At 34.9% G+C, this 16,307-nt stretch overlaps 2 protein-coding genes across 2 annotated transcripts in view; one reads left to right on the forward strand and one right to left on the reverse strand.

The window, feature by feature from the left end:
* The window catches only part of LOC103523959, a 125,079-nt gene that overhangs the window by 33,172 nt on the left and 75,600 nt on the right, over positions 1-16,307 (reverse strand). The window lies entirely within an intron of this gene.
* LOC113473738 lies at positions 3,938-5,221 on the forward strand. The gene is made up of 2 exons (XM_026833203.1): positions 3,938-4,884; positions 5,147-5,221. The coding sequence occupies exons 1-2, from the start codon at positions 4,134-4,136 to the stop codon at positions 5,152-5,154; spliced, it is 759 nt and encodes a 252-aa protein (XP_026689004.1). The 5' UTR covers positions 3,938-4,133; the 3' UTR covers positions 5,155-5,221.

Below are 16,307 nucleotides of genomic sequence, written 5' to 3' on the forward strand. Positions count from 1 at the left end.
TTCTAGTAAGAAAGTAAGATACAAGGTAAGAAGGTAAAAAGGGAGGCAACTCTTAAGGTAAATATTTTAAAGCTAAAAGTCAGAGAAACACTCCCTTCTGGATGCAGGTATCACATTTCTTTTTCGAAACTTGGGAAAGTTCAAAACGTTCCTGTTTCTATTTTAAACTCGAAGGAGACGTAGGTAGATGAAATGAAGATGATACGTGACGTGTCTAGACTATGTGCGGTAGAAATTATTTATTCTTGACGTAGGCACAGAAGCAGTGTGTATTCAGTGTTTAGTCTGAAGATTAGTATCGGGACTATCGGGTTATAAGTAGCAGCCTACCAGTTTCAAATTAATTATTATAAAATTAGATACTGAGAATACACAGATACATATTTCGATATAATTGGATGATGAAAAGCTAAAGGCCAAACATATTAGCTCTTCTAAATACTGTTCCCGAAATAGAGGAAGTAGGTAGGTACTTACGTAGGCGTACAATGTTGATAACGCGTAGGTACCTCATACAAAATTATTTCCGAGAGAAGAGAGTGTATACAGGAAATAGGACGTAAACTTTTGTTGTCAGAGTGACCAGAAAGTTGTCTTTTTTATAAGTAGCAGCCTACCAGTTTCAAATTAATTATTATAAAATTAGATACTGAGAATACAAAGATACATATTTCGATATAATTGGATGATGAAAAGCTAAAGGCCAAACATATTCTAAATACTGTTCCCGAAATAGAGGAAGTAGGTAGGTACTTACGTAGGCGTACAATGTTGATAACGCGTAGGTACCTCATACAAAAAAAACGAAATCATCTCCATAGGTCACCTGAGAATTCCAACGCCAATAATCCCTCCCACTCCGTGTCACACAGATAATTATGAACAACACAGTAATTAGGCTTAAACTTTCAATCCCCGTTTGAACTTTTCAATCCGCTGAGCACAAGTTTTAGAAAACGAAATCATCTCCACAGGTCACCTGAGAATTCCAACGCCAATAATCCCTCCCACTCCGTTTCACACAGATAATTATGAACAACACAGTAATTAGGCTTAAACTTTCAATCCCCGTTTGAACTTTTCAATCCGCTGAGCACAAGTTTTAGTTGGAATGTTTTAATCAAAACTTTCATCATAAGCTCTTCTGATCAAGTGCGCGCAATATTAAATTAAATTTCAACGAAATGATCTGCCGCAGCTTTGCCTTGGGAGTGTTCGTGGCATGTCGGTATTCTGTAAGCATCTTTAGATCGCAGAAGGATCCTTGATACAGGCTGAAAAATTTCTGAAACTACAAGCTCCAGTAGATTACTATGAAAATGTGGCCAAATATTAGTTCCATTCGTCAATTTTGGTTCAAACTACTCGTATCATTTTATGATACCGCTCACAAATCATTCAAATTTTTACAATATTCAAATCCATTTCATTTTATTAGCAAAATCGTTTTAGAAAAATTTTAGCAACGATTTGAAAAGTTATTATCAAGAGAAGATTCAAAAGAAATCCAGAAGTATGTTGCAGATCACTAGCCTGGGTTGTGGAGGATGTCCTGTACCTCCTTATCCACCAAACTGTCCAGTGCCCCCATGTGGCCCAAGTTGCCCAAAGCCTCCCTGTGGGCCGAGTTGTCCTGTCCCTCCCTGTGGACCAAGTTACCCCAAACCTCCATGTGGACCTAGTTGTCCAGTACCTCCATGTGGTCCCAGTTGCCCTAAGCCTCCATGTGGCCCAAGTTGCCCAAAACCACCGTGTGGCCCAAGCTGTCCTGTTCCCCCTTGTGGACCAAGCTGTCCCAAACCGCCATGTGGCCCCAGTTGCCCTGTCCCACCCTGTGGACCCAGGTGTCCCGTGCCTCCATGTGGACCAAGTTGCCCTGTTCCTCCTTGCGGTCCAAGTTGTCCTAAACCCCCCTGTGGACCTTGTGGAACATGTTATAGTAACATGAGTGGAATGTACTATGGATATCAGTAGGGTTTATTTTCAATAGTTTGTTATCAAAAATAAAGTTCTTATATTTATTTGAATAATGTTTTATGACGTGTTTTTTCAATTTTTAATTTTTTATAAATTCTTCAACTCTGTCTGGATAATCACGTATATTAATTCAGGAAAAAAAGGAGCTTCCGTGTGTTTTTTGTCAAGAAAAACAAGTTTGAAATTACAAACCCTCAACACATCATCCAGGGAAAGACAAAATTTACAAAAAGATTTTAATATTCGAGAATGCCAACCCTTAGTCATATCGGAGTACTAACTGTATAAATAATAATCATGTGTATTACAATGGCAAACAATGTCCAAGAAAAAATAATGAAGAACTGAAAACTTTTTGAATATTTCTTCAAATAAGAGATACTTGTACATATTTTCTTTCAATTTTACATAGGACATTCTTGACTTGCCGTGGTTATGCAAGTTTTTCTCATTTCTTATGATTGGGTTGGAATGTTTTAATCAAAACTTTCATCATAAGCTCTTCTGATCAAGTGCGCGCAATATCAAATTAAATTAAATTTCAACGAAATGATCTGCCGCAGCTTTGCCTTGGGAGTGTTCGTGGCATGTCGGTATTCTGTAAGCATCTTTAGATCGCAGAAGGATCCTTGATACAGGCTGAAAAATTTCTGAAACTACAAGCTCCAGTAGATTACTATGAAAATGTGGCCAAATATTAGTTCCATTCGTCAATTTTGGTTCAAACTACTCGTATCATTTTATGATACCGCTCACAAATCATTCAAATTTTTACAATATTCAAATCCATTTCATTTTATTAGCAAAATCGTTTTAGAAAAATTTTAGCAACGATTTGAAAAGTTATTATCAAGAGAAGATTCAAAAGAAATCCAGAAGTATGTTGCAGATCACTAGCCTGGGTTGTGGAGGATGTCCTGTACCTCCTTATCCACCAAACTGTCCAGTGCCCCCATGTGGCCCAAGTTGCCCAAAGCCTCCCTGTGGGCCGAGTTGTCCTGTCCCTCCCTGTGGACCAAGTTACCCCAAACCTCCATGTGGACCTAGTTGTCCAGTACCTCCATGTGGTCCCAGTTGCCCTAAGCCTCCATGTGGCCCAAGTTGCCCAAAACCACCGTGTGGCCCAAGCTGTCCTGTTCCCCCTTGTGGACCAAGCTGTCCCAAACCGCCATGTGGCCCCAGTTGCCCTGTCCCACCCTGTGGACCCAGGTGTCCCGTGCCTCCATGTGGACCAAGTTGCCCTGTTCCTCCTTGCGGTCCAAGTTGTCCTAAACCCCCCTGTGGACCTTGTGGAACATGTTATAGTAACATGAGTGGAATGTACTATGGATATCAGTAGGGTTTATTTTCAATAGTTTGTTATCAAAAATAAAGTTCTTATATTTATTTGAATAATGTTTTATGACGTGTTTTTTCAATTTTTAATTTTTTATAAATTCTTCTAACTCTGTCTGGATAATCACGTAGATTAATTCAGGAAAAAAAGGAGCTTCCGTTTTTTTTTTGTCAAGAAAAACAAGTTTGAAATTACAAACCCTCAACACATCATCCAGGGAAAGACAAAATTTACAAAAAGATTTTAATATTTCACACAAACGTCTTTTCAAACAAAAGGAAGGGAAAAAGTTTCCGAAAAAGACGTAAAGAGCGAAAGAAAGAAAGTTATTTCCGAGAGAAGAGAGTGTATACAGGAAATAGGACGTAAACTTTTGTTGTCAGAGTGACCAGAAAGTTGTCTTTTATTTGCAAAAGGAAATCAAAAATATATGTAGTAGGTACGGAGATGTCAATTCTACCTTTGACGCAACCACCTAAAACCTTCATTGTCAAAAGTACTTGAGAATGTTGTAAATATTTTATCAATGTGAATATAATATTCAATAAAATTTATTTTTTCATGAAATCGATAACCGGATGCTACATTTTTTGTTTCGGTCAGTTTTAGGTAATATGAGGAAATTATAGCCATATTCAAAGATATCCAAACATCTACATAGCTTTCTAGCTATTATTTTTAATAGTTTAATAGTTTTACTAAGTTATTTACAGTTCCAAAATTTCAAAATTAAATGAACAAATAAATATAGGTACACAACACAATCAACCATTGATCTGAACAGAACTAATAGTATGATCCTTACAAAAAAACAACAATAATGACAGAAAATATAGAAATGAACATGAACCCATTCGAAATACAGCTTGATGTGGAAGAAAATGAAGAAGGAACAAAAGAGGATTTCACTGAAAACAACGAAAAGCAACCGGTCAAAACATTCAGTGATTTGAAAATACTTCTACAAGTCATGAAGAAACATTTCTCTTCCAAATGTCCAGATTGTATTGATGTCCTGTATGATACAATGCTGCGGACAGCAACAAGCGCATTCAATGTGAATCCTTGCCCAATCTTGAACCAATGTTGTGAAGATTGCTACGATTTCTTTCGGGAATTATTGATCAGAGACAGTTTGACTGGAAGTAGTTATTGTATACCTGGACGAAGACCTAATAGCCAAAATTGTACCTTTTGTAGACCTTGCTGTAGCACTAAATGTAATATGAGACCAAGAAACTGTACATGTTCCTGCAGAGTACCTTGTTGCAAAAGGAATCCTAAACCAATTTGCTGTAGCAGAACAAGTATCAAGTGTCGACCCTCGATTTCATGTTGTACTGAAAGTAAACGCAAATCCAAAAGCAGCAAGAAGAATAATTCAAAGTGCTCTTTATTGGCAGACAAATACAAGCCCAAGTCTGTTCTTATAGCGAAACAGAAATTTTTGAAGAAAGAAATAGAGAGGGTAAAACAACACATATGCCAATGTAGTATTTGCTGTGATGCTATTCGGAAGAATGACATCAGTATCCAGACAAAACCGGATGATGACAAGGAGATTCAAAGAGAATAAAAGATACTTGTAAGAGTTGATTAATAAGCTTATACGAACAATGAAAAATATAAAGTAACAATGAACTAAAAAGAAAAGTTGTACAATATATATTTTTATCTAAAACTTCACTATAAAGCTACAACTTCACTATTACGTAGGGATGTAGGTATTTGATATTGGCACATTTACTTGATATTACTACATACTACTACCACCTCATGGAACCTAAATTCAAGCACGTACTAGTTAATAATGATAATGACTTAAACCTTTGCTTGATTAATAAGCCTATACGAACAATGAAAAATATAAAGTAACAATGTACTATAAAGAAAAGTTGTACTATATATATTTTTATCTAAAACTTCACTATAAAGCTACAAATTTACGTAGGGATGTATTTGATATTGGCACATTCACTTGATATTACTACATACTACTACCACCTCATGGAACCTAAATTCAAGCACGTACTAGTTAATAATGATAATGACTTAAACCTTTGCTGCATGGTCATTATGTAATTAAGCGTATCTGAAGGGTAGGTATCTACAATTGCACAACCTTCTGTTTCCTGTAGATATTCCCAGTTACTTGAATGTTTCAGTAAATTACTCAACATCAATGCTGTAATATTCAAGTCAAGTGCAATACAGACATGAGGGCTAACATTGTTTCTATACAGGATATTTAAGCCCTTTTCAAATTTCAAACTGAAGTACTAACTGCTTTGTATAGTGAGAATTGGAACCCCATTCACTCTGTGAGTGTCTAAGTACGTATACTGATACGGATAAATTAGGCAAAAAATTATGAGAAAGTTCAGTGTAAACTGTAAAGTTAACTGTAAACAATGTGGTAGGAAAGTAATAATAATTTAAAAATAATAAAAAATCTAGAAACTACTACAGAATAATAATAATTCTTACCCACATCATCATAAACATATTTAGGAGTGCATTCGTAGGCACTTTGGTTTGAGTATTCTGTCTCATATTGGGAGAAAATGTCTTTCCTTATTAATTGTCCCCTAATAGTTGTAGGTACTAAATTTGATAGATATTAACTTGATCTCATCAGATCAACCAGGCAAACCTATCGTAAAACTTTTGAATGAAATATACGTGGGTATAGTCTCAGCTAGTGCAATTCACCAAGGCATTGTATTCGTAACCAAAGAACAAGCTAGAATACTAAATTTGATAGATATTAACTTGATCTCATCAGACCAACCAGGCAAACCTATCGTGCAACTTTTGAATGAAATATACGTGGGTATAGTCTCAGCTAGTGCAATTCACCAAGGCATTGTATTCGTAACCAAAGAACAAGCTAGAATTCCAGCAGATATACAGAAGAACAAGTCAGAGGAAAAACCTTTTGTAGTTCTTCTTCTTCGCCTTTTCCCATGTTCAGATGGGGTTGGCATTTATCGTCGGCCTCTCAATCAGCTTTAGAGTGATTGCTTTGAGGCCAACTGGTTTTGGCTAAACAAAATTTTCCGAGTGGACGCCCTTCGCACTCAACCTTCACTATTGATATAGCATAAGGAAGTCTACTCCCTGTTTATAGTCCGCTAGCTAGACGCTGATCTACTCTCTGTTTATAGTCCCTCAGCCAGACAGACCTTTTGTAGTTCAAACAAATTTAATTTGTTTGAAAAAAAGAAAAAAAAAAATAGTTATTAAACGTTGAACCAACACTGGACACAGAGGAACATGTGAAATCGATAAACTGTGTCCAGGCTCTCTCCTACATTTCTCACAGCCCAAGTACCGAAAGGACTTTCATTGCTGTTTTCACTTTAGCCTGCACTTCCATCGCTATCATAATAACAATAACAGCGAGCCCTTATGTAAATATAAGCCGCTTTCCACATGTGCAGCAACATAAATAATAGGAACTATATTGGTGCCGAGTATCCTCTTCTGACCGAATGGGTGATGGATCAAAGACAATCATTGATGATATATTTGGTATGTTTGAGATCATCATGTCTATGTCCTACTGTAATCATCTAGACTTAAATGTCTTATGACTATAATACCCCTATAGCAAACCAGGTGGGTAAGGACATTGATAGGGAATACATACCTATTATATTTTGTTTTTGTTTTTTTTGTTTTTTTTTTTATGCTGAATATTTCTGACAAAGTGTTAGAAAGCATTTATCCTTGAATGTTTGGTAATCTCGTAGAAATTGCCAAGCATACCCTAGCTTCTGATTAAGATAATAAATTATAATCCGTTGAATGAAGTTTGGGTAATTTTACTTCTTCAAACCATTTTTCACATGTTCATTTTACGTCCATTCATTTAAGTAGAAAAGGCCGTGATTGGGATGTCCATGAGATCACATTGCTTATGAAGAGGAAGATTTGTAAACTACCTTCTATCTATGCATCACAATATTTGAAAATTTAAATAACGACCGGAATGAAAAGCTGTATGATGTCAGGCTCGAATTTGTCTAGGGACTAATTAACACGGCATGCGGCACTTGTATGTACGAATATTTCCATCTTTAGGCTTTCTATTTTCCTTGGAGGTTATAATTAGGTGTGTATGTCAATATTATTCTCTTCTTCCAGAATCTTTCTTATGTCGAGAACGTTTCTCTTTCTTTCTTTCTTCACAGATGTTTGTTTTTATAATGTTTCTCTTTGTCACTCTCAATTCTATATTTATTATTTTATCCCATTTTCCTAATTACCGTCGATTTACTATTTCTTTTTCCTCTGGAGTTTCATTTTCAACTTTTGTCTCTTCCTCTCTTTCATTCTTCCTGTTAATGCCCCGACTATACATCAGGCCCTGCATATTGTCCAAGTACATTGCCTGGGTTGATATTAATCTATTATTGTTTTCTAGGCATTTTTTAAGTTAAGTATCCATGATGTGTTCCAGAGAATTATTTTTTCAGAACTATTATTACACTAATGCTTGTATTAGGACTTCATTCTGAACGCTATTTTCTCGGTAGGTAATGGATATTGAGAACTCGGGAGATTCATGATTCAAGTAGGTACCTACGGATTTTCCTTCCCCTGCAATCATAAGTAGAGATGGAAATAGGTAGGATGAAAATAATTCAAATAATATGGAGCATTTTATTTAATAACTCTGTCTGGATAATCACGTAGATTAATTCAGGAAAAAAAGGAGCTTCCGTTTTTTTTTTGTCAAGAAAAACAAGTTTGAAATTACAAACCCTCAACACATCATCCAGGGAAAGACAAAATTTACAAAAAGATTTTAATATTTCACACAAACGTCTTTTCAAACAAAAGGAAGGGAAAAAGTTTCCGAAAAAGACGTAAAGAGCGAAAGAAAGAAAGTTATTTCCGAGAGAAGAGAGTGTATACAGGAAATAGGACGTAAACTTTTGTTGTCAGAGTGACCAGAAAGTTGTCTTTTATTTGCAAAAGGAAATCAAAAATATATGTAGTAGGTACGGAGATGTCAATTCTACCTTTGACACAACCACCTAAAACCTTCATTGTCAAAAGTACTTGAGAATGTTGTAAATATTTTATCAATGTGAATATAATATTCAATAAAATTTATTTTTTCATGAAATCGATAACCGGATGCTACATTTTTTGTTTCGGTCAGTTTTAGGTAATATGAGGAAATTATAGCCATATTGCAACCACCTAAAACCTTCATTGTCAAAAGTACTTGAGAATGTTGTAAATATTTTATCAATGTGAATATAATATTCAATTTATTTTTTCATGAAATCGATAACCGGATGCTACATTTTTTGTTTCGGTCAGTTTTAGGTAATATGAGGAAATTATAGCCATATTCAAAGATATCCAAACATCTACATAGCTTTCTAGCTATTATTTTTAATAGTTTAATAGTTTTACTAAGTTATTTACAGTTCCAAAATTTCAAAATTAAATGAACAAATAAATATAGGTACACAACACAATCAACCATTGATCTGAACAGAACTAATAGTATGATCCTTACAAAAAAACAACAATAATGACAGAAAATATAGAAATGAACATGAACCCATTCGAAATACAGCTTGATGTGGAAGAAAATGAAGAAGGAACAAAAGAGGATTTCACTGAAAACAACGAAAAGCAACCGGTCAAAACATTCAGTGATTTGAAAATACTTCTACAAGTCATGAAGAAACATTTTTCTTCCAAATGTCCAGATTGTATTGATGTCCTGTACGATACAATGCTGCGGACAGCAACAAGCGCATTCAATGTGAATCCTTGCCCAATCTTGAACCAATGTTGTGAAGATTGCTACGATTTCTTTCGGGAATTATTGATCAGAGACAGTTTGACTGGAAGTAGTTATTGTATACCTGGACGAAGACCTAATAGCCAAAATTGTACCTTTTGTAGACCTTGCTGTAGCACTAAATGTAATATGAGACCAAGAAACTGTACATGTTCCTGCAGAGTACCTTGTTGCAAAAGGAATCCTAAACCAATTTGCTGTAGCAGAACAAGTATCAAGTGTCGACCCTCGATTTCATGTTGTACTGAAAGTAAACGCAAATCCAAAAGCAGCAAGAAGAATAATTCAAAGTGCTCTTTATTGGCAGACAAATACAAGCCCAAGTCTGTTCTTATAGCGAAACAGAAATTTTTGAAGAAAGAAATAGAGAGGGTAAAACAACACATATGCCAATGTAGTATTTGCTGTGATGCTATTCGGAAGAATGACATCAGTATCCAGACAAAACCGGATGATGACAAGGAGATTCAAAGAGAATAAAAGATACTTGTAAGAGTTGATTAATAAGCTTATACGAACAATGAAAAATATAAAGTAACAATGTACTATAAAGAAAAGTTGTACTATATATATTTTTATCTAAAACTTCACTATAAAGCTACAACTTAAAAGGTAGGTAAATCATTATTTATACGTATATTTCTTCTTATAAATTATAATCTTACGTTTTATATTTTGCCTTAATTTTCCTTCTAAATACAGGGAGACAAATAATGTTTGTCGTGTATTTTTAAACAGCTTTTTTTTCAGTTGGAAAAATTCCAAAATTTTGCTATTTTTTTTGTTAAAAAAAAATCTCCCCCAGAGCGTTAGAAGTATTTTATTCGAACTTTTCTATTATTTATTACAACGAAAAGAAACAAAAGTAAACAAGCAATACAAATAAGTGCATATCATGCTAAAAGTAATAACAATTTAAAAATAATAAATCTAGAAACTACTACAGAATAATAATAATTCTTACAAACATCATCATAAACATTTTCAGGAGTGCATTCGTAGGCACTTTGGTTTGAGTATTCTGTCTCATATTGGGAGAAAATGTCTTTCCTTATTAATTGTCCCCTAATAGTTAATTGGAAATTCCAATAGAACATCACATCATATGGAACACATGGATTAGAGTACATCACATGCCTTTAGCACACTCCATTTGTCAAGGGTCTAGGTTTTCCTTGCCCCTGGTATCAATTTAATTTTAATTTGAATAAAAAGTAGGTATAGTTTTTATAATTATTCCTTATTATTCATTTCACCCAAGACAATAGCGAGGTAGGTACTTACAATGTACGTTGAGTGTGAGAAAACCTTTTGTAGTTCTTCTTCTTCGCCTTTTCCCATGTTCAGATGGGGTCGGCATTTGTCGTCGGCCTCTCAATCAGCTTTGGAGTGAACAAAGAACAAGCTAGAATTCCAGCAGATATACAGAAGAACAAGTCAGAGGAAATACCTTTTGTAGTTCTTCTTCTTCGCCTTTTCCCATGTTCAGATGGGGTCGGCATTTGTCGTCGGCCTCTCAATCAGCTTTAGAGTGATTGCTTTGAGGCCAACTGGTTTTGGCTAAACGAAACTTTCCGAGTGGACGCCCTTCGCACTCAACCTTCACTATTGATATAGCATAAGGAAGTCTACTCCCTGTTTATAGTCCCCTAGCTAGACCGCCCTTCGCACTCAACCTTCACTATTGATATAGCATAAGGAAGTCTACTCCCTGTTTATAGTCCCCTAGCTAGACGCTGATCTACTCTCTGTTTATAGTCCCTCAGCCAGACAGACCTTTTGTAGTTCAAACAAATTTAATTTGTTTGAAAAAAAGAAAAAAAAAAATAGTTATTAAACGTTGAACCAACACTGGACACAGAGGAACATGTGAAATCGATATACTGTGTCCAGGCTCTCTCCTACATTGCTCACAGCCCAAGTACCGAAAGGACTTTCATTGCTGTTTTCACTTTAGCCTGCACTTCCATCGCTATCATAATAACAATAACAGCGAGAACTGTGTCCAGGCTCTCTCCTACATTTCTCACAGCCCAAGTACCGAAAGGACTTTCATTGCTGTTTTCACTTTAGCCTGCACTTCCATCGCTATCATAATAACAATAACAGCGAGCCCTTATGTAAATATAAGCCGCTTTCCACATGTGCAGCAACATAAATAATAGGAACTATATTGGTGCCGAGTATCCTCTTCTGACCGAATGGGTGATGGATCAAAGACAATCATTGATGATATATTTGGTATGTTTGAGATCATCATGTCTATGTCCTACTGTAATCATCTAGACTTAAATGTCTTATGACTATAATACCCCTATAGCAAACCAGGTGGGTAAGGACATTGATAGGGAATACATACCTATTATATTTTGTTTTTGTTTTTTTTGTTTTTTTTTTTTATGCTGAATATTTCTGACAAAGTGTTAGAAAGCATTTATCCTTGAATGTTTGGTAATCTCGTAGAAATTGCCAGACAATGCCAACCCTTAGTCATATCTCATATCGGAGTACTAACACATGACTACACTCGTATATCACAATAGGATACATACTCTGTATAAATAATCATGTGTATTACAATGGCAAACAATGTCCAAGAAAAAATAATGAAGAACTGAAAACTTTTTGAATATTTCTTCAAATAAGAGAGAAATTGCCAAGCATACCCTAGCTTCTGATTAAGATAATAAATTATAATCCGTTGAATGAAGTTTGGGTAATTTTACTTCTTCAAACCATTTTTCACATGTTCATTTTACGTCCATTCATTTAAGTAGAAAAGGCCGTGATTGGGATGTCCATGAGATCACATTGCTTATGAAGAGGAAGATTTGTAAACTACCTTCTATCTATGCATCACAATATTTGAAAATTTAAATAACGACCGGAATGAAAAGCTGTATGATGTCAGGCTCGAATTTGTCTAGGGACTAATTAACACGGCATGCGGCACTTGTATGTACGAATATTTCCATCTTTAGGCTTTCTATTTTCCTTGGAGGTTATAATTAGGTGTGTATGTCAATATTATTCTCTTCTTCCAGAATCTTTCTTATGTCGAGAACGTTTCTCTTTCTTTCTTTCTTCACAGATGTTTGTTTTTATAATGTTTCTCTTTGTCACTCTCAATTCTATATTTATTATTTTATCCCATTTTCCTAATTACCGTCGATTTACTATTTCTTTTTCCTCTGGAGTTTCATTTTCAACTTTTGTCTCTTCCTCTCTTTAATTCTTCCTGTTAATGCCCCGACTATACATTAGGCCCTGCATATTGTCCAAGTACATTGCCTGGGTTGATATTAATCTATTATTGTTTTCTAGGCATTTTTTAAGTTAAGTATCCATGACATTCTTCCTGTTAATGCCCCGACTATACATCAGGCCCTGCATATTGTCCAAGTACATTGCCTGGGTTGATATTAATCTATTATTGTTTTCTAGGCATTTTTTAAGTTAAGTATCCATGATGTGTTCCGGAGAATTATTTTTTCAGGACTATTATTACACTAATGCTTGTATTAGGACTTCATTCTGTACGCTATTTTCTCGGTAGGTAATGGATATTGAGAACTCGGGAGATTCATGATTCAAGTAGGTACGGATTTTCCTTCCCCTGCAATCATAAGTAGAGATGGAAATAGGTAGGATGAAAATAATTCAAATAATATGGAGCATTTTATTTAAAATCTGTTTGTACAATGTGCATATCTATCTCGAGAAAACGTACACTTCAAGAGAAAAATTAAAACGTAAGATGGATGATAAATAGAGGACGAAAGCGAAAAAATTGAAAATATAAAAGATTCAAACAACTTGTTTAAAGCTTTGACTTTTGAGTTTATTGTTGACATAAAAAAAGGGGGAAGATTGTCAAGAGATGTCAACAAAAAAGAACTTCAAGGAAAGGGGAAAGCAAGGAGCATTTGGCGTTAACCTGGCAGAAATTTGTACTCTGCATACCCACATCATTTTTACAGCGAAATTTTCCCGCATTTTTTTATCTCCTAATCATACAAAAATATGGAAAATACGTACTACCTACTAAAAGAATGGAAAGTGTGTAGGTTGTTAGGAAGGTGGTGGCTTGGCGCCTAGATATTAGGTTAAGGTTAGTAGATTTTGGTGTAACAAAATTTCGGGCATGGCACCATCTAGATAAGTATATTTCTAATAAGCGAAAATCTCGTAATAAAAGATTTCCCAGATGATGTCTTTTGAAAGATGGTATCAAACTATCATTCTTTTTAAGTAAATATGATAAAAACTGAGAGGGCCTCGGGCTGTGGTGAAAAGTCAAGTGCTGTTCTTCCAAGATTACTCTGGAAGTAAAGTAAAATTAGGTTAGGTCTCACGTTACAAACATTTTCTTGCAAAAGTATGATGTAGATGCAGCTAACTAGGCACATAATTATTAGGTAAGTATCTACGTATAGTGGAAAATACGTACTACCTACTAAAAGAATGGAAAGTAAGTAGGTTGTTAGGAAGGTGGTGGCTTGGCGCCTAGATATTAGGTTAGTAGATTTTGGTGTAACAAAATTTCGGGCACCATCTAGATAAGTATATTTCTAATAAGCGAAAATCTCGTAATAAAAGATTTCCCAGATGATGTCTTTTGAAAGATGGTATCAACCTATGGAAAATACGTACTAGGTACCTACTAAAAGAATGAAAAGTAAGTAGGTTGTTAGGAAGGTGGTGGCTTGGCGCCTAGATATTAGGTTAGTAGGTTTTGGTGTAACAAAATTTCGGGCATGGCACCATCTAGATAAGTATATTTCTAATAAGCGAAAATCTCGTAATACAAGATTTCCCAGATGATGTCTTTTGAAAGATGGTATCAAACTATCATTCTTTTTAAGTAAATATGATAAAAACTGAGAAGGCCTTGGGCTGTGGTGAAAAGCCAAGTGCTGTTCTTCCAAGATAACTTCCAAGATTACTCTGGAAGTAAAGTAAAATTAGGTTATGTCTCACGTTACAAACATTTTCTTGCAAAAGTATGATGTAGATGCAGGTAACTAGGCACATAATTATTAGGTAAGTATCTACGTATAGAAGGTGAACGTCTTCCATTGATTAGATGCTTGGTTTTCATTTTACTTCGGTACGATATGTATTTAACTACTTAAGAGGTCCATGATAAAAAACAAACCTTTTCTCATACCATAAAACTCAGAATAGAAATATAAATAACGATATTCCTAGTTCATCATCTAACACGCAAAATTACCCAAGTACATTTTGAGATAAATGCCTGAAGCAAAACGGAGAACCTTTTTATCCCGAGAAATAACAAAAGCTCAAAAAAATAAAAGGCCTTTATACCAATCAGCGACTTAGTGTCGCTTAGCGAAAAGCTTCATTATTTATTCGCCGCGAAATACATTTAAATAACAATGAAAATGTCTTGTCATTCTTTTTTTTATGAATTATGACAGAACTATTTATTGTCTGACTTTACTTGATGAGAGTTATAAGATCTTTTTCTTTTGTACAACAGTCATTATTTGCACTTATTTACTTCAGTAATTATAGTACATACATACTTACATCATTTATAAATAACCTATACGTAGATACTTACCTAATAATTATGTGCCTAGTTAGCTGCATCTACATCATACTTTTGCAAGAAAATGTTTGTAACGTGAGACCTAACCTAATCAAGCGACACTAAGTCGCTGATTGGAATAAAGGCCTTTTATTTTTTTGAGCTTTTGTTAAACTTTCTCGGGATAAAAAGGTTCTCCGTTTTGCTTCAGGCATTTATCTCAAAATGTACTTGGGTAATTTTGCGTGTTAGATGATGAACTAGGAATATCGTTATTTATATTTCTATTCTGAGTTTTATGGTATGAGGAAAGGGTTTGTTTTTTTATCATGGACCTCTTAAGTAGTTAAATACATATCGTACCGAAGAAAAATGAAAACCAAGCATCTAATCAATGGAAGACGTTCACCTCAGAATAAACAATGTTCAATTCTGAGTTTTATGGTATGAGGAAAGGGTTTGTTTTTTTATCATGGACCTCTGAAGTAGTTAAATACATATCGTACCGAAGAAAAATGAAAACCAAGCATCTAATCAATGGAAGACGTTCACCTCAGAATAAACAATGTTCCATGCTAATGTTCATTACCAGAAAACTCAATTATGTTTTGGACTGTTCTCAGCTCTCATGAAGAAGGAAAAAAATATAATAAAAGACAGTTCCTTGGCGTTTATCCAAAAAGTCCGAGGTCCAAAATTCAAATGCGTTCAAAAAGTTTATCTAAAAACATTCCTTTCCCCTCTTGGAAACCTATTTTCTCTCACTCTTTTTCCCCTCCTTTTTACGTAGGTACCTCTGTATCTTTTTCTGGGCTGAAAAAATCTTATTTCCAGGGAAAAAATAAGTTTTGTGACTAGATTTTTCTGACAATAAAAGTAAAATATTCAAAATTAAACAATACCCCAAAGGAAGTGAACACTTTTTCTCGTACACATTTAGATAGTTGAGATTAAACGGAGGACGTTAAAAAAAGAACAAGATCACATCTTCATTACAATCTAAACTTTTTTTTTTTTTTTTTAGGGAAATGTAGGTACTTGCTTAAGCCTCTAATGTTCTAAATTTAAATTGTACCTAGTAGTAGAGCAATGATGAAAGCACCCTAGAACTTGAAACAATACAAGTGCCTACATTTTCATTTCATTTCTTTGTGATCAGGATTTGGAAAATCTGCACAAAGATTTAATTAAATACAATAATAGGTATCTATTTCAGGATTTCGATTTTTTTTTTTTTTTCAGTTCTGAGAAAATCAGCCAGCTCTGATTTGTCGATAGCTATAACAGATTAAGGGGAGAAAAAAATCTGAGAAAAACTTTCCAAGTTCAGATTGAGAAAAAGTTTCGAGGGGAAATTATCACGAGATTTTCAGGACAGAGTTCAGGCTGATGTGAGAGGTAGCCTTAAAACAGCTAGTCTTGTAATTTTATCGGACTTAATGAAACCTCACCTTTTTCGCAGAGATTTCAACCAACTGTACGATAATGGTCATCTCGAGGTTGAACGGTTTGTGACAGTCACCCCTCCAGAAACTAGACCTACACGAAGCTAAAATGATTTGTCAGCTTCTTTTCTGTATAGAATCTTAGGGAGCTAGACATTTGGA

This window comes from Diaphorina citri, unplaced genomic scaffold (assembly GCF_000475195.1).
Source record: "Diaphorina citri unplaced genomic scaffold, Diaci psyllid genome assembly version 1.1 scaffold86, whole genome shotgun sequence".
Classification (NCBI taxonomy): domain Eukaryota; kingdom Metazoa; phylum Arthropoda; class Insecta; order Hemiptera; family Psyllidae; genus Diaphorina; species Diaphorina citri.